This window comes from Schistocerca serialis, chromosome 7 (genome assembly GCF_023864345.2).
Source record: "Schistocerca serialis cubense isolate TAMUIC-IGC-003099 chromosome 7, iqSchSeri2.2, whole genome shotgun sequence".
NCBI classification, from domain to species: domain Eukaryota; kingdom Metazoa; phylum Arthropoda; class Insecta; order Orthoptera; family Acrididae; genus Schistocerca; species Schistocerca serialis.
The window spans coordinates 397,845,894-397,867,319 of record NC_064644.1 but is presented as its reverse complement, the minus strand read 5'-3'; the positions used below and the strand labels follow the sequence as shown (position 1 = coordinate 397,867,319).

Genomic DNA, 21,426 nt, shown 5'->3' with positions numbered 1-21,426 from the left:
GAATCCTTTGTGTAAACATAATCTCTCTCTCACACACACTTTGCAAAAAGAGTTATAGGAAATAGCAGTACTTGAACCATGGACCTTGCCACTGGTGAGAAGGCTTGTGTGCCTCAGCAACACAGATAGGCATACCATAGGTGCAACCGCAATGGACGGGTATCTGTTGAGAGGTCAGACAAATGTGTGGTTCCTGAAGAGGGGCAGCAACCTTTCCAGTAGCTGCACGGGCAACAGTCTGGATGACTGACTGATCTGGCCTTGCAACATTAACCAAAATGGCCTTGTTGTGCTGGTACTGTGAACAGCTGAAAGCAAGGGAAAACTACATCCGTACTTTTTCCCCCGAGAGCATGCAGCTCTAATGTATGCTTAAATGATGATGGCATCCTCTTGGGTATAATATTCTGGAGGTAAAATAGTCCCCCATTTGGATCTCCGGGCAGAGACTACCAAGGAGGACGTCATTATCAGAAGAAAACTGGTGTTCAACGGATCAGAGCCTGGAACATCAGATCCCTTAATCGGACAGGTAGGTTAGGAAATTTAAAAAGGGAAATGGATGGGTTAAAGTTTGATCTAGTGAAAATTAGTGAAGTTCAGCAGCAGGAGGAACAGGACTTCAGGTAAGGTGAATACAGGGTTATAAATCCAAAATCAAATAGGGGTAATGCAGAAGTAGGTTTAATAATGAATAATAAAAAAAATAAGAACATGGATAAGCTACTAGTAAACACATTATTCTAGCCAAGACACGAAGCCCACGCTTACCACAGTAGTACAAGTTTATATGCCAGCTAGCTCCACAGTTGAGGAGAAGAAAGAGGAAATGTATGATGAGATAAATGAAATTATTCAGATAGTAACGGTAGATGAAAATTTAACAGTCGTGAGGGACGAGAATTCGATAATAGGAAAATGAAGAGACTGAAAAGTAGTACATGAATATGGACTGGGGGGAAAGGCATGAAAGAGGGAACCGACTGGTGCAATTCTGCACAGAGCATAATTTAATCATAGCTAACACTAGGTTTAAGGATCATGAAAGAAGCTTGCATATGTGGAAGAGACCTGGAGATGCCAAAAGGTTTCAGATTGATTATATAATGGTAAGACAGAGATTCTGGAACCAGGCTTTAAGTTGCAAGACTTTACAGGGGCAGGTGTGGACTCTGACCACAATTTACTGGTTATGACCCACAAGTTAAAAGTGAAGAAACTACAAAAAGGCAGGACTTTACAGAGATGTAACCTGGATAAACTGAAAGAACCAGAGGCTGTAGAGGGTTTCAGAGGGAACATTAGGGAATGATTGAGAAGAACAGGGGAAGGAATAAAGTAGAAGAAGAATGGGTGGCTTCGAGGGATGAATATAAAAGCAGCAGAGGATCAAGTAAGCAAACGGACAATGGTTTTTAGAAATCCTTTGGTAACTGAGGACATTGAATTTAATCAATGAAAGGAGAAAATATTAAAATGCAATATATGATGCAGGCAAAAGGGAATACAAACATCTAAAAGTGAGATCGGCAGGAAATGCAAAATTGCTAAGCAGCAATGGCTAGAGGACAAATGCAAGGATGTAGAAGCATATATCATCAGAGGTAAGATAGTTGTTTCCAACAGGAAAATTAAAGAGGCCTTTGGAAAAAAAGAGAACCACCTGTATGAATATCATGAGCTTAGGTGGAAAACCAGTTTTAAGCAAAGAAGGGAAAGCAGAAAGGTGGAAGGAGTATACAGAGGGTCTATACAAGGCAGATGTACTTGAGGGCAGTATTGCCAAAATGTAAGAGGATATAGAAGGACATGAGAATGGAGTTACGATACTGCATGAAGAATTTGACAAAGCACTGAAAGACTTAAGTCGAAACAAGGCCCTGGGAGTAGACAACATTCCTTTAGACCTACTGATTGCCTTGGGAGTGCCAGTCATCACAAAAATCTTCCATCAGGTGAGCAAGACGTATGAGACAGGCGAAATACCCTCAACCTTCAAGAAGAACATAATAATTCCAATTGGAAAGAAACCAGGTGCTGACAGATACGAAAATTATCAAACTATCAGTTTAATAAGTCATGGTTGCAAAAATACTAACACGATTCCTTTAGAAAAGAATGGAAAAACTAGTAGAAGCTGACCTCAGGGAAGATCAGTTTGGATTCAAGAGCAATGTAGGAACACGTGAGGCAATACTGACTCTATGCCATCTCCTACAAGATAAGGAAAGGCAAACCTACATTTACAGCATTTGTAGACTTAGAGAAAGATTTTGACAATGTTGACTGGAATACTCTGTTTCAAATTCTAAAGGTGGCAGGAGTAAATACAGGGAATGAAAGGCTATTTACAATTTGTAGAGAAACCAGATGGCAGTTATAAGTTGAGGGGCACCAAAAGAAAGCAGTGATTGAGAAGGGAGTGAGACAGGATTGTAACTTATTCCTGATGTTCTTCAATCTGTATATCGAGCAAGCAGTAAGGGAAACAAAAGAAAAATCTGGAGTGGGGATTTAAGTCCAGGGAGAAGAAATAAAAACTTTGAGTTTTGCCGATGACATTGGAATTCTGTCAGAGACAGCAAAGTACTTGGACAAGCAGTTGAATGGAACGGACAGTGCCTTGAAAAGAGGATATAAGATGAAGCACAATGAGGCTACTGGAACATAGTTGAATTAAATCAGGTGATGCTGAGGGAATTACATTAGGAAATGAGAAACTTAAAGTAACAGGTGAATTTCGCTATTTGGGGAGTAAAATACCTGGTGATGGTTGAGGTAGCGAGAATATAAAATGTGCACTGGCAATGGCAAGAAAAGTGTTTCTGAAGAAGAGAAATTTGTTAACATCGAGTATTGATTTAAGTGTCACGAAGTCCTTTCTGAAAGTTTTTGTATGGAGTGTAACCATGTTGTTGTTGTTGTTGTTGTTGTGGTCTTCAGTCCTGAGACTGGTTTGATGCAGCTCTCCATGCTACTCTATCCTGTGCAAGCTTCTTCATATCCCAGTACCTACTGCAACCTACATCCTTCTGAATCTGCTTAGTGTATTCATCTCTTGGTCTCCCTCTACGATTTTTACCCTCCGTGCTGCCCTAAATTTGTGAGCCCTTGATGCCTCAAAACATGTCCTACCAACCGATCCCTTCTTCTAGTCAAACTGTGCCACAAACTTCTCTTCTCCCCAATCCTGTTCAATACCTCCTCATTAGTTACGTGATCTACCCACCTTATCTTCAGCATTCTTCTGTAGCACCACATTTCGAAAGCTTCTATTCTCTTCTTGTACAAACTAGTTATCGTCCATGTTTCACTTCCATACATGGCCACACTCCACACAAATACTTTCAGAAACGACTTCCTGACACTTAAATCTATATTCGATGTTAACAAATTTCTCTTCTTCAGAAACGCTTTCCTTGCCATTGCCAGTCTACATTTTATATCCTCTCTACTTCGATCATCATCAGTTATTTTACTCCCTAAATAGCAAAACTCCTTTACTACTTTAAGTGTTTCATTTCCTAATCTAATTCCCTCAGCATCACCCGATTTAATTTGACTACATTCCATTATCCTCGTTTTGCTTTTGTTGATGTTCATCTTATATCCTCCTTTCAAGACACTGTCCATTCCGTTCAACTGCTCTTCCAAGTCCTTTGCTGTCTCTGACAGAATTACAATGTCATCGGCGAACCTCAAAGTTTTTATTTCTTCTCCATGGATTTTAATACCTACTCCAAATTTTTCTTTTGTTTCCTTTACTGCTTGCTCAATATACAGATTGAATAACATCGGGGAGAGGCTACAACCCTGTCTCACTCCTTTCCCAACCAGTGCTTCCCTTTCATGCCCCTCGACTCTTATAACTGCCATCTGATTTCTGTACAAATTGTAAATAGCCTTTCGCTCCCTGTATTTTATACCTGACACCTTCAGAATTTGAAAGAGAGTATTCCAGTTAACATTGTCAAAACCATGTATGGAAGTGAAACATGGATAATAAATAGTTTAGACAAGAAGAGAATAGAAGCTTTTGAAATATGGTGCTACAGAAGAATGCTAAAAATTAGATCAACAGAACATGTAACTAATGAGGAGGTACTGAATAAAATTGGGGAGAAGAGAAATTTGTGGCACAACTTGACTAGAAGAAGGGACTGGTTGGTAGGACACATTCTGAGGCATCAAGGGATCACCAATTTAGTACTGGAGGTAAGCATGGCAGGTAAAAACTGTACACCGAGACCAAGAGATGACTACAGTAAGCATATTAAGAGGGATATAGACTGTAGTAGTTACTCAAAAGATGAAGAGGCTTGCACAGGTCAGAGTAGAGAACAGAGCTGCATCAAACCAGTCTTTGGACTGAAGATCACATCATTTATTATTACTGACAACATTGACATAGACGCATCAATATTGAGAAGTCCTAATGTAATTCCTAGCCTAGGCCAATTGCTGACATTTAATGACAGGGTGTATGACAAATAGAATGAAATGAAAAACTACAAGGCTAATGGATGCAAAAGGAATTGAGAAATTCAATAGGCATTTTAGACATTTGCAAAATACAAGACTGCACAGGTATACACAAAACACTTGGTGTTAATGAAAAATATAATGTACCTCTAACACAATCATAGTCTATTTTGAAAATTGTTATCCTAAGACGTTAGCCTGCAAGAAGTAGATCAAATGCTCATCAACTCTGGGTTAGAACGAAATCAAAATATCATGTAAAACTAAGAGAGTACTACTTGATATCAAGGAACACACATGATCACAAGATTAAATCACACTATAAACTTCATTCTAAAATTCTAAGCATAGCTATTAAAGCATTAAAATGTCTGTATTTTGACAGTAATAATAATTTCTTAGGTAAAGTACTAGCATTAGAACTACAAATATATAAACAGCAGCTTTTAAGTGATTAACTGAGCTGTGTTTAGGAGCAACTTGATGCTGAAATTATCTTTCAAGAGGGGGAAAAATATTATTCATTACTTATCTACCACCAGCACAGCTTCCCAAGTACATGCAAGAAAACTATTTTACAGACTACTGCAAAATGAATCACACTACAGACACCAAGGGGACACGAACAAATGTTTTCTATAAATTCAGCAATGCTGTATCCTGCTACTAGGGTGTGTGTACTTAAATCATCTGCCAACTCTATCAGTGTGGGCCAGCCACTAGATGCTGCCTGTAGGAAGTGTGCACACGTCACGTCTCTACAGTGTCCTCTACCGGCAATTCACGCCTGTACAATATGCATGCGGAGCAATGCTGACCATGCTCACTATATACACTTTACTTTGTACCACTTACATTAGTTGTTCCGTGCATTGGTGAACTTTCTGTATGATTCTTTAGTCTTGTGATGTGAGGAGTCGTTACATGCTTATTACCATTATTGTTCAGAGGTTTATGTATAAATCCATATTTGTGTTGGTTGGATCAGTTTTGTGTATTACTTGGTTACTACACGATTCGTGATGAGTTTGGAACAGTTTCTGCGTGTGCAATTTTTAAGTGTGGTTTCATCAGGTTTAGTCATTATGGACATTGTCCTACTAATTTGTTCAATGAATCAGAACCTCTATGCTGTTAAGGAAAGTTGACTATCTCAGTTTTAATTTCTCAATATCACAATTATTCTGCTCACAAACACGGAGTTATCAGCTATGACAAGCTGAGTTCAACACTGTAAGTTGCATGTAATTATTTTCTACAAAAGTACTGTGGTAACAACAGACTTAATGATCAACTTAGTTTCCCCCCAAGTTAATACCATACTTTCGATTTTTCTTTACTCTGAGGAAGCCAGTGAAGAAACTAGCTGCATCACTATACAGTACTTATTATTTTAAAAGAAGCTGACAAAGATTATGGCCAGTAATTCAAAGATTATAAAAAAAAGTTAGTATAACAATGAGTTGGAAAGTCACCTGGAGATCACTTGTTTCTCTGGTTCGTAATATATGACTGCTTGTGAAGAGTCTACCATTTGCTTCTGTATCAGTTTCTTCACATCCTGAACTCTCTTTCCTTTAAAGTCACCAACCACCATAATCTGTTAAAATTTCCAGGATATGTTTAGTACAAAATTTATTTTGCAACTATTTCCACTTTTCATCAAATACCCTGATAACTACATACCCCATCATAGAAGGCTTTGAGATATGCCAATTCCTTAGCTTGTTGAAGTTTTTCATGGTCATTCTGACTCTGCACTTTCAATTGCTCGCACAAAGTCACTGCTGTAAGTTGGCCATATTCCGGTACTTCAATAACTGGAATCTGTGGTAAATTGAAATGAGGAATTAAAAATTATATATGCTTTCAACTAAATCCATTTCAGCAACTTCTGTGAGCTTTGGCCACTGTGTGATATTACATTAATTAATGTGCACTGGGAGAGTTTTAAGAGAGCTTATGTTTGTACTAGGGAGGAACTTTGTGAACATACAGAAAAATATTTTATTTATTGATGCAAAGAAACATATGCTATCCCTAGCAATATCAGCAATCAGTCTCTACTTTCAACCACTATTTTCCTCTTAGTTAAAAGCACAGTTTGACTGGTGTTGGTAATTCTATTCTCACATGCCCCACCAAGTTCTAAACATGCATATCCGTGAATAATTTTCCCCAATCAGATTTTAGTCATCCCAGAAAAACTTACTGTGGAGCAATACACAAAATAAGGGAAAGGCAACCACGTGTCTATAGCAGATAGAAGTGCGGGGCACAAAAAAACATAACAGTGAACAGCATTCACACTAGCTTCCAAGAGCTAGCTTTTTTTCTAGCACAAGTACACACTATAAATGAGTGGTTGCCTTTCTCTTATTTTACATAGCATAAATGTGTTTATGACAAACTGACTTTCACAATTTCTTTAAAATACAATGTAATTTATAACATATATTGAAGAATGTGTAATAATAATTTCCTAAATATACAAGAACATGAACTTACAGGGTCAAAGGGGAAAATCATATGATCTTCAATGCCATATTTTTCCCGAAACGGTTGTTTCCGTTTCAGATCCCCAAGAGCTGCATAATCATCTGGAGAGTCTGATGGAACACTTGTTACCACACCTGTGCCTTTGTCCTCTTTTATTGTCATCATAGGCAACACATAAATGGTCTTGTAAGCAGTCAAAGGTGCACTCAGTCCCACACCCATAAGATCCTGTAAGAAACATTAAAACCTAAATCATTTAGTACATAACAGAAACTACAATTTGCAGAAATTTAAGGCAAAAATGGAGAAAAGTAGCAGAAGATTCTTCAATTCAAAAATAAAATGGAAATAGCAAACTGTGGTTCAGCCTTATTTTACATATCTGTAATCTGAATCCTGACAATATAAGTTTCCACAGTAAAGTTACGTTACCATTTTTACAAATAACTCAGACATTTTGAAATTTTACTGGATCAATTTCTGGAAGTAACAAATGTCTCATGAAATATTTATTTCACATAGATAACTTTAACGGCAAACACCAATACAAACAATTGCAACTGTAAACATTACAAACATTAGTACATGGAGAGTGGCTGCACTGAATCTGACAGTCATCACATTATAATCTGACAATTACCATGTAGCGGAGATGCTAAGTTGCAGATGGCCACAACAAAAAAGAACGTCACAAATAAAGCTTTCGACGAACAGTAAGGCCTTCATCAACAATAGATGACAGATGACACACACACACACACACACACACACACACACACAGCAAGCAAGCAAGCATGCAAATGCAAATGCAGTCTCAGGCAACTGAAACCAGTTAGTAGTTACATTCCATCCTGGATTTTACATTGTTTGACATAATAATCTGATAGTCATCACATCATCAAACCTTTTTTTTTTAATGAGAGATCATCATTGACTTACCATCTGCCAAAAAAGTAACAACTAATGACTAGAAGGGATGATGGTGGAAAAGAAAAAGAAGCAAGAATAGTTGCAGTGACAAAGCAAGAACGCACAAAAGTATTATGCAACTGGATATGAGAGCAAAACAGTGACAGAAATCACAAAATCACACTGATCTGTGCTTATATTGCACATGAGGACATGGGGACACTGGTAGGAACAGCATGAGAAGCACTGTGTGAATACTTATTAAGCACGGAGAGTCTTGTGCAAACAACAGCAGAGGAAGTTATAAAAGAACTGCAGTGCAAGGAAGTGTATTTCAATTGGAAAGGATCCACATTTCTTATTTTCTATACTGGCTCTATTTTGACAAAGAAAAGTTGTTTTTTGTTGTGAATGATTCACCATCAGTACTGGATGTTTACTTGCATTTCTCCTGGCCTGAGTTTCCTCCCATAATTAACTGGGTGTGAACATTATAGGTTCATAGCTCTGCATTAAACAATTTTCATACAATAAAGTGATGGTATGAAATAGTTTGTTCTTTTATGCTCTCTTTACCCAGACAATTGAATATTTTGTGATCTGAGGTTTTGTTTCTAAATTATCAAGTAAAATCGAACAATGCAGAGTAGGCTGTATTCTACCAATAGTAAGCATTGTCTAATAGGTAGCAATTAAAAGTTAAATTTTATGGTGAAAAAGTTGATTAACAGTTGAGTGAAGTGAGTGCCAAGTTCTTGTTTTAAGCAAAAATAATTAACTTCTCACGTTATAACAGCTAACCCATAGGTCTAATTTTTGCAGCTTGTAAATTACTGTAAAATGCGTTATGTGATTGAATTCTGTTTTGAAGTGCTGCATTGTGTGATGAGTGTGGATGTCGCCATAAGGTAGTCAGACAGGGAGTGGTATGCACAGACTGGGGCGATTGAAGTGGGGAACTGAATGGAAGACTCAATGATGCTGGGTGTGTGTGTGTGTGTGTGGGGGGGGGGGGGGGTGTACTGAACAGGAGGCAAAGATTTGTGCCCTGATTACATGAAATATGAACTAGATAGGTTGAAAAGAGGGAAAGATAATGGGAACTGGGTACATGCAAAAAGTAACGGGGAAAGGGCAACAAGCTTTGCAACTCCATCTACATTTGAGGTTACAGTATCTAACAGGTTTGACTTGTTACCTGATGTTGTGGGTGAATAATCTTATCCTGCTGTAGGTCACAGTAGGGTGCAGCAAACTTCAAGCAAGGAAACTAGGTGTAAGTCAGTACCAACAGCAAGTAGCATTAAAAGAGTCTTGCTGCTAGGTAACAGCCATGGGAGATGTTTATGCCAGGACAAATCAGGAACCTGGTACCAGGTCACAAGTGTTGTGAAGCTAAGTGAAAGCCTAGCCAGATGACACAGGATGAAAGGAAATTGTGTATAGATTTTGACAAAGATGGTCAGGATATCAGAGTAGGGGGAGCAGGGAGCAGCTTGGCTGGAGCAGGGAGCAGCTTGGCTAGACAGACACAAGCGTGACTTTTGTTGAGGTCCGACGGCACCATGACCAGTGCTGTTTTAACTCTGCAATGCGATGTGTATACACACTGAGAATGGTGCTATTAACTGCAGTGCAGTGCCTGATGCTACAATTGTGATATGGAGATATACTAAACACACCCACACCTGAATAAAAGAGGGAAAGACAGGATAGCTGAGCTTCTTGCGGAAAATGTACAGGAGAAAAAAAGAAGGGCGGAGGCATCATCACCCCATTGCTATGAGTACTGATGTCAGAGGGGACCATCTTTTTTCATTTAGAAAAATAATTCAGGCACCCTGCTGGAAAAGAAGTTAAATTAACAGAAGAGCCTCACAATATGCTTCAGAACCTACATAAATGTAAAATTAGCTTATTTCAGCACAATATTTGAGGGTTGGGTAATAAGGTACATGTTTAAAAAATTGAGAAAGTCCTGAAATGATAGACATTCTGTGCCTATCTGAGAACCACATAGCCATAGCATCAGAGAAAAATACAAAATATTACATTCCAGCATCTTACTCATGTACAAGTAACATAGCAAAAGGAGTTGTTACATACCATATATCAAGACAGAAATTAAGTAGGTTTTGTAGTGGTCAGCACATGGAAGTGTGTGCTTGTGAATTAATAGTGGAAAAATAGTCAACTTTTAATTGTAACTGTATATAGACCTCTGCTCGGAAATTTTGAATTGTTTACAAGGAATTTGGATTGCTTACTACACTACCTGTCAGACAGCAGCAAACAGTTAATAGTCTGTGGTGATTTTAATGTAGATTTTTGAAATAAGTTTGATATGCAAAATGACTAGGAAACCTTATTTTGATACTTCAATTTAATCTCAGTAAACTCCCCCTCCTGTGAATAATGACAAGAGGACTCTAATTGACCCTGTTTTCTTTGATGAAGGCTTAAAGCAAGAAAATAACTTTACACCCAGTAACAAATGCTCTCTCTGACCATGATGCACAGTTAGTTAGGATATATAGTATGGCGTCTTCACAGTATTGATACTCCTCAGTGGACAAATGATTTTAAGGGTAGTTTCACGAGGTTACCTGGAACAAAATTTTCTATGAACCAAAAGCTGTCATGAAATTCAACCTGTTCCATGATAAATTCGTACCATTATTTGAAAGCAGCTTTCCGTCTAAGCTAATCAGAAAGGACACTAAACAGTTACGTAAAAAAACACCACTCATTGGGGAGTTAAAAGTATCTTGTGAAAGGCAAATGGAAATGTATCATTGGCAAGAAGCAGTAGATCCTGCAGTAGTTGCACACTACAAAAACTATCCAAAATTATTTATAAAAGTTGTTAAAAAATCAAGGAATAAGCACATTATGTCATAAATCTGTAATTCCGACAAAAGACTTAAGGCTACATGGAATATAGCAAAATTAGACAAGACAACCAGTCAGAGAACAGGATAACATAACTTTTGAATTAAATGGAAGGGTTACTAATGAAGAGTCACAGGTAACGAATGTGTATGGTAATCAACAGTTCAAGAGAAAAATCAAAGCAGTTATGTTAAAAAGGCAACTCTCGTAAAATTTAGTCATATGAATGAATCACCAACTTCTCCTCTGAAATTAAGAAAATTAAATTCAGTCTGCAGGTGATTGTTGAAGTGATCATTATAGCAAAAATCTACTAATATCAATATCACTGGCCCCCGTTTTGATCACAACCGAAGTAGATTTTTCCTACATGTCTGTCAAGGGCCTGAAAATGGCACAGTAAAATTCTGAAACTGGTTGCCAAATAAAATAAGGTTGGAAATCTGGTGGCTGAGAGGTGTTTAATTTGACATCCTCTATCGAACAGCAGAGTCCCGCAACCATCTCTAAAACGATGGACATACAGCGAATTAAATATTCTGTCAAAAATAAAGGCTCATCTAGACCTGCCAACATTTCCATCAGGATAATAAAGATTTGTTCCCCTATACTAAAATTCATGGATATGTGATGCATCACTATCTCAGGGCATTTTTCCAGAGAGATTGAAATATGCCATTGTTAAACGTCTCTACAAGAAAGGTGATAGGAGAAATGTCAACTGCTGACCTGTGACTACTGACATCATTTACCAAATATTCTGAGAAGATAATGTATTGTAGAGTAGTATCCCACCTGAGCAACAATAATATCCTCAGTAAATCACAGACTGTATTTCAGAAGACAACTCCACTGAAAACTCCATTACATGTTCAATCACCAAATTTTACAAGCATTAAATAACAAGAAGTAATGTCGACTGGTATTTTCTGCGACCTATGTACAGAAATTTGACTCTGTGAATCACAAATTCTCTTGGATAAATTGTGGTTTTATGGAATTGATGGTATAGCCAACCAACGGATGTCATATCTAATCACAAGAGTGAAGAAAGTTGTTCTTAGTAATTCAACCAATGTGATCAGGGGAGATGATTCTGACTGCGCAGAAATCGCATAGGGGGTTCCCCAAGGATCAGTCTTAGACTGAATTTTCTACATGATAACTTCTTGTGAAGTCCAACTCAAAATGATCACAAACTACTTGTGTCTCATTGTACATTTTATGTCCTTCAGTAAGACAATGTTCCACAACCACAGATATTTCTGGCTGAAATAAAAGTGTGTGTGATATTGCTCCACAAAGCAATACAAGACGGTACAAATTGTTTGTCCAATATAGGCTTTCCTGCAATGGCAGGGAATTTTGCAGACATATTAGGATGCAAGTGTTTATCGTAAGCCCAGGCATACGGACCAGTATCTTCACGCATCAAGTTGTCGTCCATATATCAACGCAAAAGGATCCTCCATACATTGGTAAAAAAAGACCTTATGCCACCTCAGATGCAGATAGTTTGACACAAGAACTGGATCATCTAAAGGCAGTGTTCACACAGAATGTTTATACTGACAATCAGATCTGTTGTGCTTTACAGATTGCACCTTCGCAGGAACCAACAGAAGATACAATGGTATTTCTATCTTTTGTGTGTAACATACCTTTAAAAATAAGAAGAGTTTTATAAAGATTTGAGATTAAAAGTGTATTCTGCCTCCCAGCTAAGACTAGAACACTGCTTGGCTCAGCAAAGGATGATTTTGACTTGAGGAAAGTATCCTGACACTGCAGGAAAGCCTATATTGGACAAACGATTCATATGGTCCACGATCGACGCATTGAGCACCATCACAACACACCTTTGTTTCAGCCTGAGAAAACTGCATTTGTGGAAACACTGTCTTACTGAAGGACATAAAATGTTGTACAATGAGACACACGTGGTTGCCCTGCGTCATGTTATTAGGACTGTATTGTGAAAGAAGCTATTGAAATCCAGCTGTCTGATAACATTATAAACAGAGATAAGAGATTTCTTTAAGTAAGAGTTAGAGCTCTGTTTTGCTTGACATTAAAAAACAATGGTCTTTGTTTCAGTCATCACAAGGTGTTGATTTATGATGTTATGGTAGACTAGTGCCCAGTAACTACAATTCTGATTTCTTCTCCGGCAGGCTGAACAACTGAGCGCTCTTTATCAGGTGTGTGCAGGTACTACCTGACAGTACACTTGTCCCATCAGTAGAAGATTTGAACTGAATTCACACAACAGAGATTCCCTGAGCTGCTAGGGAGATAAATATAGAAACAAGCAAAACCCTCTGTGCCTGAGCCAGCCTTATGTAACTGGAGGGCGACAGGTGTCCCACAGATTGTCTTCTAGAGACTGTTTTACCTCAACAGCCATTCACCTTGTCAATACACAGCACACCTTGAGGTTGAGGTGCCTTCTTTGCAGTCCAGGCATTGAAGCCAAGGCCTCCATTCTTTGACACACACAACATTCCACGACTACGTCTAATCATGGTCCCTGAAGTATGCCCACAGTTCACAGTTGAAGAGGTCTGGTGGTGCCAGCCAGTCCCCAGCTTGGGAAATCTGGTATCACCATGCAAATACCCAATCACTGTTGATGGAGACCCCTACGAAAAAGACAGTCCTCCTGCCCTAAGTTGTGGAATACTCTTTGTCGGACAGTTCTGCTTAGTCTTGTCTGGTGAGGCTGCCAGTAGCTATGCCACTGCCGGCATAGCCCATAGTGTCATTGAATTAGCAACCTCCCCACCCCTTCTGATTCTAAAGGTGTCTACAATAAGGCAGTGTCCTCCAGCAACATATATCGAGTAATGTTCTGACGTAACTCAGCTATAAGGAATTAAGTCTTCACTGCTCAAAGTGGAGCTCAACACACTCATCTTGAAGATATCTGTTTAAGGAGTTGGGCATTTTGACTACTGCTTCACAGTATGTTTACTCATGAAGTTTGTTGTAAATAATCCACTGCAGTACAAAAGGAACAATGATGTACATAATTTCAATACCAGAAGGAAAAATTAGTCGTTATTCTGCATTAAGGTTTTCTTTAGCGCAACAAATAGCGTATAACACAGCAACTAAAAATTGTAGTAACTGACCCAGTGATATAAAATGACTGACTGACAAACAAGTGAACACTGTAATTTCTTAGACTTTCCCGGCGATTTGATGACATCTAGTGGAAATTGGGTTTTCTGCCAGATATCAGCGTCTTCCAAACACGATATTTCGACGTCATTATTTGATGTCTTCATCAGGTGTTCCCTGAGACTGGCTGCTTGCTGGACCGGGTCGCATATTTATGCCTGCCCGGTGCTTGGTGTTCTGTTTGCTGTTCCCTAGTCGGTCCGCACCCGTGAGTGGCGCTCCCTTGCCGCTCTGGACGTTCCCTATTCCGTCTGTGCCCGCTCTGGCCGCCTCCGACTGAGGCTTCCTGGTGTTCCCTTCTTGGTTCGTGCCTGCAGTGTGCAGATGTCTGAGGCTCGTTGTTGGTGTTGGAAACATATTTTCTCTGGTATTGCTTCAGCAGTTCGAATGCCGAGTTCCATGCAGTGCTTAGCTGGTATCCTGCTTCCCGGTTAATCAGGTTTTGTGCCATCTTTATCTCTATAGATTCAATGATGACACTATCCCAAAACCTGGGGGTCTGGACCATGACCTTGGTGTTCTCATAATCCATGGAATGTTCCAACTCTAGGCAGTGTTCTGCTATTGCTGATTTTGTGGCCTGCCTTAACCTGGTATGTCGTTGGTGTTCCTTACATCTGATTTCAACCGTTCTAGTCGTTTGGCCAATGTAGGACATACCGCATTCACAAGGAATATTGTAAATGCCAGGCTTCCTTAAGCCCAGGTCATCTTTGACTGTTCCAAGTAAAGCCCTGATTTTGCTAGGTGGGCAGAAGACACTCTTCATGTTATGTTTCATTAGTATTCTGCTGATCTTGGCAGAAACAGGCCCGGCATACGGTAAAAATGCCAGCTTCTTGATTTCTTCTTCTTGCTCGTTCTCCGGTGTATCCTGGTGTCTGGCGGGATGTAGAGCTCTGTGGATGTCCCTGGATGAGACTCCGTTGTTAGCAAACACTTTTTGAAGATGTTAAAGTTCCCCCGCCAGGCTGTCAGAGTCAGACAGTGTCATGGCTCGGTGTACGAGTGTTCTAAGCACCCCGGTCTTTTGTGCTGGGTGGTGGCAGCTGTTGGCCTGTAGGTATAAGTCTGTGTGTGTTGGCTTTCGGTACACACTGTGGCTGAAGGTGCCATCCGCCTTCTTCTTCACCAGGACATCCAGAAACGGAAGCTGACCATCCTTTTCTAGCTCCATGGTGAATTTAATATTCGGATGCCTTGAGTTCAGGTGGTCCAGGAAGTCTTCCAGTTTTTCGCGACCGTGGGGCCAAATGACAAATGTGTCATCAATGTATCTCAGGAAGCATGTTGGCTGGTAAGTGGCAGTTGTAAGAGCCTCGTCCTCGAACTTCTCCATAAACAGGTTGGCCACTACTGGTGACAAGGGGCTATCCATCGCCACCCCTTCAGTCTGTTCATAGAATTGACCTCCACATAGGAAGTAAGTCGATGTTAGAATATGCTTAAACAGATCCAGCACAGCTCCATCAAACTTCTCACTGATTAAGTCAAGCGTGTCCTTAAGGGGCACTCTGGTGAACAGGGACACCACGTCAAAACTGACCATTAAGTCTGCAGACATCCGCACACTGCGGGCACGAACCAAGAAGGGAACACCAGGAAGCCTCAGCCGCAGTCGGAGGCAGCCAGAGCGGGCGCGGACGGAATAGGGAACGTCCAGAGTGGCAGGGGAGCGCCACTCGCGGGTGCGGACCGAGAAGGGAACACCAGGAGGCCACGACCGCAGTTGGAGGCAGCCAGAGCAGGCGCGAATGGAATAGGGAACGTCCAGAGCGGCAGGGGAGCGCCACTCACGGGCGCGGACCGAAAAGGGAACACCAAGAGGCCACCACCGCAGATGGAGGCGGCCAGAGCGGGTGCGGACAGAATAGGGAACGTCCAGAGTGGCAGGGGAGCGCCACTCACGGGTGCGGACCAAGAAGGCAACACCAGGAGGCCACGACCGCAGTTGGAGGCGGCAGAGTGGGCGCGGACAGAATAGGGAACACCTAGAGCGGCAGAATAGCGTGACTCGCGGGTGTGGACCGACTAGGGAACGGCAAACAGAACACCAAGCACCGGGCAGGCATAAATATGCGACCCGGTCCAGCAAGCAGCCAGTGTCAGGGAACACCTGATGAAGACGTCAAGTAATGACGTCGAAATATCGTGTTTGGAAGATGCTGATATCTGGCAGAAAACCCGATTTCCATGAGATGTCAAGTGAACACTGTCCAAACAGGCCTTGGAGGACCAACACTACCGACCAGCTGCTGTGTCATCCTTAGCCAACATGTGTCACTGAATGTGGATATGGAGGGGCATGTGGTCAGCACACAGCTCTCCTGTCTGTTTTCAGTTTTGTGACCAGTGTCACTACTTCTCAATCAAGCAGCTACTCAACTGGCCTCACAAGGGCTGGATGCACCTCATTCGGCAGACCTGGATGGTGACCCATCCAAGTGCTAGCCAAGCCCGACAGTACTTATCTTTAGTGATCTGACAGGAACTGGTATTATCACTGCAGCAAGACCACTGGAATGTCTGACAGACAGACAAGTGAAATTTAAAAACAAACCAGAACGGTTTCACCTTGGCAATTTCTCCTATTTTGCAGAAGAATTTGTATTATTGTAATGTGTAAATGGTGGTGGTTATGAATTACTAACTCACATCTGTACATTAAAATAAATAAATAACAATAAGAGAAAAAAAGCTTTTAAATGTACAGCATGTAGCCATATTCACAAATTAATTCGTAATGTGAATGTAAAGTGACTTTCTACATCATTATGATTTACAGTGTAAATGATCCACGGAACATAAAACTAGCTAATGAACTAACATATCTGGTGATACTGTATGGCCACCACTCTGAGAAAGTGTGATATACCTCACAGTAGACCTTCTGCCCTGGTGTCACTCGCTCCAAATAGAGGCTCTCACTACAGGCTATTCCTATATGGTGTGGAAACCATTTCCTGACACCCATATTTTGTGATTTCAAACCGTGCAAACTTCATTGGGGACCATACGGATAACAAGTTAGAATGGTGTCAACACATAAACTAATTGAGAAATTCAGTTTGGTATGTCTTGCACTTAGAAGCATCTTTCATTGTGTTGAACTAAAGACAAGAATGTTGGCTTATGTTGCATATTTTCATTGTTTTTGTATTGTGGGATTAACCTACAATAAATAAAGTAGATATTCAATAGGAGCAAGCTGTAAGAATATTGCGTACAGTAAGTGAGGTATGTCTTCCAGAAACCTTTTAAAGGATCTTTCATTTCTCAAGCTAACGTCCCAACAAATTTACTCATTAATGCCTTATGCTGATAAGACATTAAAACTAATTTTAAAGTAAACTTGCCTCCTTGTCTAGGGTTCAGAATAGTGTTACGTATGTTCACGATAAGACATCCAACAAGCTGCCACCTAACATAGAACAAGAAATGGAAATCCCAACCAATTAAAAAAATATCTTGTCTGCCACTCTTTTTACACATATTTAGATTCAAGGATTGAAAAGTTCTGTTAGCTACAGGGCAAGTAGCAGTGTTTGTTGGCTGGCTAGTTGATTTGGGGGCGGGGACGAAACAGCGAGGTCATTGGTCCCATCAGATTAGGGAAGGTTTGGTAAGGAAGTTGGCTGTGCCCTTTAACTGGAACCATCCCGGCATTTGCCTGAAATGATTTAAGGAAATTGCAGAAAACCAAAATCAGGACGGTCGGACACAGTTTGAAACATCATCTTCTCAAATGTGAGTCCAGTGTACTAATCACTGCGCCACCTCGCTCAGTCAGTGTTAGTTGTAAATCTACTACTTTATTAAAATGTAGTAATGCACTATAAACACAACTCAGCACGTACAGTATTTCAAAAATACCAATGTAATCAAGCAAATGGTAAGCTAATAATAGCTTATAAACAGACACTCTAGTTTAAATGACAAGGCAGCAACTTTTTGCAAAGTATTGCTTGTATTCTAATTTATTTGATTAAATTTGCATGGTTTAAGCATGAATGTAATGAAAGAGTATAATGACAGTTTACCACTAATACAGAAGTTTCTATGATTTCCCTATCTCCTTTTAATATATGTTGTTGTTGTGGTCTTCAGTCCTGAGACTGGTTTGATGCAGCTCTCCATGCTACTCTATCCTGTGCAAGCTCCTTCATATCCCAGTACCTACTGCAACCTACATCCTTCTGAATCTGCTTAGTGTATTCATCTCTTGGTCTCCCTCTACGATTTTTACCCTCCACGCTGTCCTCCAATGCTAAATTTGTGATCCCTTGATGCCTCAAAACATGTCCTACCAACCGATCCCTTCTTCTAGTCAAGTTGTGCCACAAACTTCTCTTCTCCCCAATCCTATTCAATACCTCCTCATTAGTTACGTGATCTACCCACCTTATCTTCAGCATTCTTCTGTAGCACCACATTTCGAAAGCTTCTATTCTCTTCTTGTCCAAACTGGTTATCGTCCATGTTTCACTTCCATACATGGCTACACTCCATACAAATACTTTCAGAAACGACTTCCTGACACTTAAATCTATACTCGATGTTAACAAATTTCTCTTCTTCAGAAACGATTTCCTTGCCATTGCCAGTCTACATTTTATATCCTCTCTGCTTCGACCATCATCAGTTATTTTACTCCCTAAATAGCAAAACTCCTTTACTACTTTAAGTGTCTCATTTCCTAATCTAATCCCCTCAGCATCACCCGATTTAATTTGACTACATTCCATTATCCTCGTTTTGCTTTTGTTGATGTTCATCTTATATCCTCCTTTCAAGACACTGTCCATTCCGTTCAACTGCTCTTCCAAGTCCTTTGCTATCTCTGACAGAATTACAATGTCATCGGCGAACCTCAAAGTTTTTACTTCTTCTCCATGAATTTTAATACCTACTCCGAATTTTTCTTTTGTTTCCTTTACTGCTTGCTCAATATACAGATTGAATAACATCGGGGAGAGGCTACAACCCTGTCTCACTCCTTTCCCAACCACTGCTTCCCTTTCATGCCCCTCGACTCTTATAACTGCCATCTGGTTTCCGTACAAATTGTAAATAGCCTTTCGCTCCCTGTATTTTACCCCTGCCACCTTTAGAATTTGAAAGAGAGTATTCCAGTTAACGTTGTCAAAAGCTTTCTCTAAGTCTACAAATGCTAGAAACGTAGGTTTGCCTTTTCTTAATCTTTCTTCTAAGATAAGTCGTAAGGTTAGTATTGCCTCACGAGTTCCAACATTTCTACGGAATCCAAACTGATCTTCACCAAGGTCTGCTTCTACCAGTTTTTCCATTCGTCTATAAAGAATTCGCGTTAGTATTTTGCAGCTGTGACTTATTAAACTGATAGTTCGGTAATTTTCACATCTGTCAACACCTGCTTTCTTTGGTATTGGAATTATTATATTCTTCTTGAAGTCTGTGGGTATTTCGCCTGTCTCATACATCTTGCTCACCAAATGGCAGAGTTTTGTCAGGACTGGCTCTCCTAAGGCCGTCAGTAGTTCTAATGGAATGTTGTCTACTCCCGGGGCCTTGTTTTGACTGAGGTCTTTCAGTGTTCTGTCAAACTCTTCACGCAGTATCTTATCTCCCATTTCATCTTCATCTACATCCTCTTCCGTTTCCATAATATTGTCCTCAAGTACATCGCCCTTGTATAAACCCTCTATATACTCCTTCCACCTTTCTGCCTTCCCTTCTTTGCTTAGAACTGGGTTGCCATCTGAGCTCTTGATATTCATACAAGTGGTTCTCTTCTCTCCAAAGGTCTCTTTAATTTTCCTGTAGGCAGTATCTATCTTACCCCTAGTGAGACAAGCCTCTACATCCTTACATTTGTCCTCTAGCCATCCCTGCTTAGCCATTTTGCACTTTCTGTCGATCTCATTTTTGAGACGTTTGTATTCCATTTTGCCTGCTTCATTTACTGCATTTTTATATTTTCTCCTTTCATCAATTAAATTCAATATTTCTTCTGTTACCCAAGGATTTCTATTAGCCCTCGTCTTTTTACCTACTTGATCCTCTGCTGCCTTCACTACTTCATCCCTCAGAGCTACCCATTCTTCTTCTATTGTATTTCTTTCCCCCATTCCTGTCAATTGTTCCCTTATGCTCTCCCTGAGACTCTCTACAACCTCTGGTTCTTTCAGTTTATCCAGGTCCCATCTCCTTAAATTCCCACCTTTTTGCAGTTTCTTCAGTTTTAATCTACAGGTCATAACCAATAGATTGTGGTCAGAATCCACATCTGCCCCTGGAAATGTCTTACAATTTAAAACCTGGTTCCTAAATCTCTGTCTTACCATTATATAATCTATCTGATACCTATTAGTGTCTCCACGATTCTTCCAGGTATACAACCTTCTTTTATGATTCTTGAACCAAGTGTTAGCTATGATTAAGTTATGCTCTGTGCAAAATTCTACAAGGCGGCTTCCTCTTTCATTTCTTCTCCCCAATCCATATTCACCTACTATGTTTCCTTCTCTCCCTTTTCCTACTGACGAATTACAGTCACCCATGACTATTAAATTTTCGTCTCCCTTCACTACCTGAATAATTTCTTTTATCTCGTCATATATTTCATCAATTTCTTCATCATCTGCAGAGCTAGTTGGCATATAAACTTGTACTACTGTAGTACGCATGGGCTTTGTGTCTATCTTGGCCACAATAATGCGTTCACTATGCTGTTTGTAGTAGCTAACCCGCACTCCTATTTTTTTATTCATTATTAAACCTACTCCTGCATTACCCCTATTTGATTTTGTATTTATAACCCTGTAATCACCTGACCAAAAGTCTTGTTCCTCCTGCCACCGAACTTCACTAATTCCCACTATATCTAACTTTAACCTATCCATTTCCCTTTTTAAATTTTCTAACCTACCTGCCCGATTAAGGGATCTGACATTCCACGCTCCGATCCGTAGAATGCCAGTTTTTTTTCTCCTGATAACGACGTCCTCTTGAGCAGTCCCTGCCCGGAGATCCAAATGGGGGACTATTTTACCTCCGGAATATTTTACCCAAGAGGACGCCATCATCATTTAATCATACAGTAAAGCTGCATGTCCTCGGGAAAAATTACGGCTGTAGTTTCCCCTTGCTTTCAGCCGTTCGCAGTACCAGCACAGCAAGGCCGTTTTGGTTAATGTTACAAGGCCTGATTAGTCCATAATCCAGACTGTTGCCCCTGCAACTACTGAAAAGGCTGCTGCCCCTCTTCAGGAACCACATGTTTGTCTGGCCTCTCAACAGATACCCCTCCGTTGTGGTTGCACCTACGGTACGGCCATCTGTATCGCTGAGGCACGCAAGCCTCCCCACCAACGGCAAGGTCCATGGTTCATATAACTTGAACTATATCACAACTCTGAAGGTTCTCTTTCTTGATGGGGTCTGCCAAACACGATGACTGAATGAATGAATGGAAGTAAAAAA

General features: G+C 40.2%; 1 protein-coding gene across 1 annotated transcript in view; it reads right to left on the bottom strand.

The window, feature by feature from the left end:
• LOC126412037 (leucine--tRNA ligase, cytoplasmic) overlaps positions 1-21,426 on the bottom strand; it is a 169,650-nt gene that overhangs the window by 64,037 nt on the left and 84,187 nt on the right. The window contains exons 7-9 of the mRNA XM_050081412.1: positions 6,991-7,209; positions 6,169-6,309; positions 5,958-6,082 (exon numbers count right to left, since the gene is read on the bottom strand). Coding sequence (XP_049937369.1) covers positions 5,958-6,082; positions 6,169-6,309; positions 6,991-7,209 — 485 coding nt within the window. The remainder of the gene's footprint in view (positions 1-5,957; positions 6,083-6,168; positions 6,310-6,990; positions 7,210-21,426) is intronic.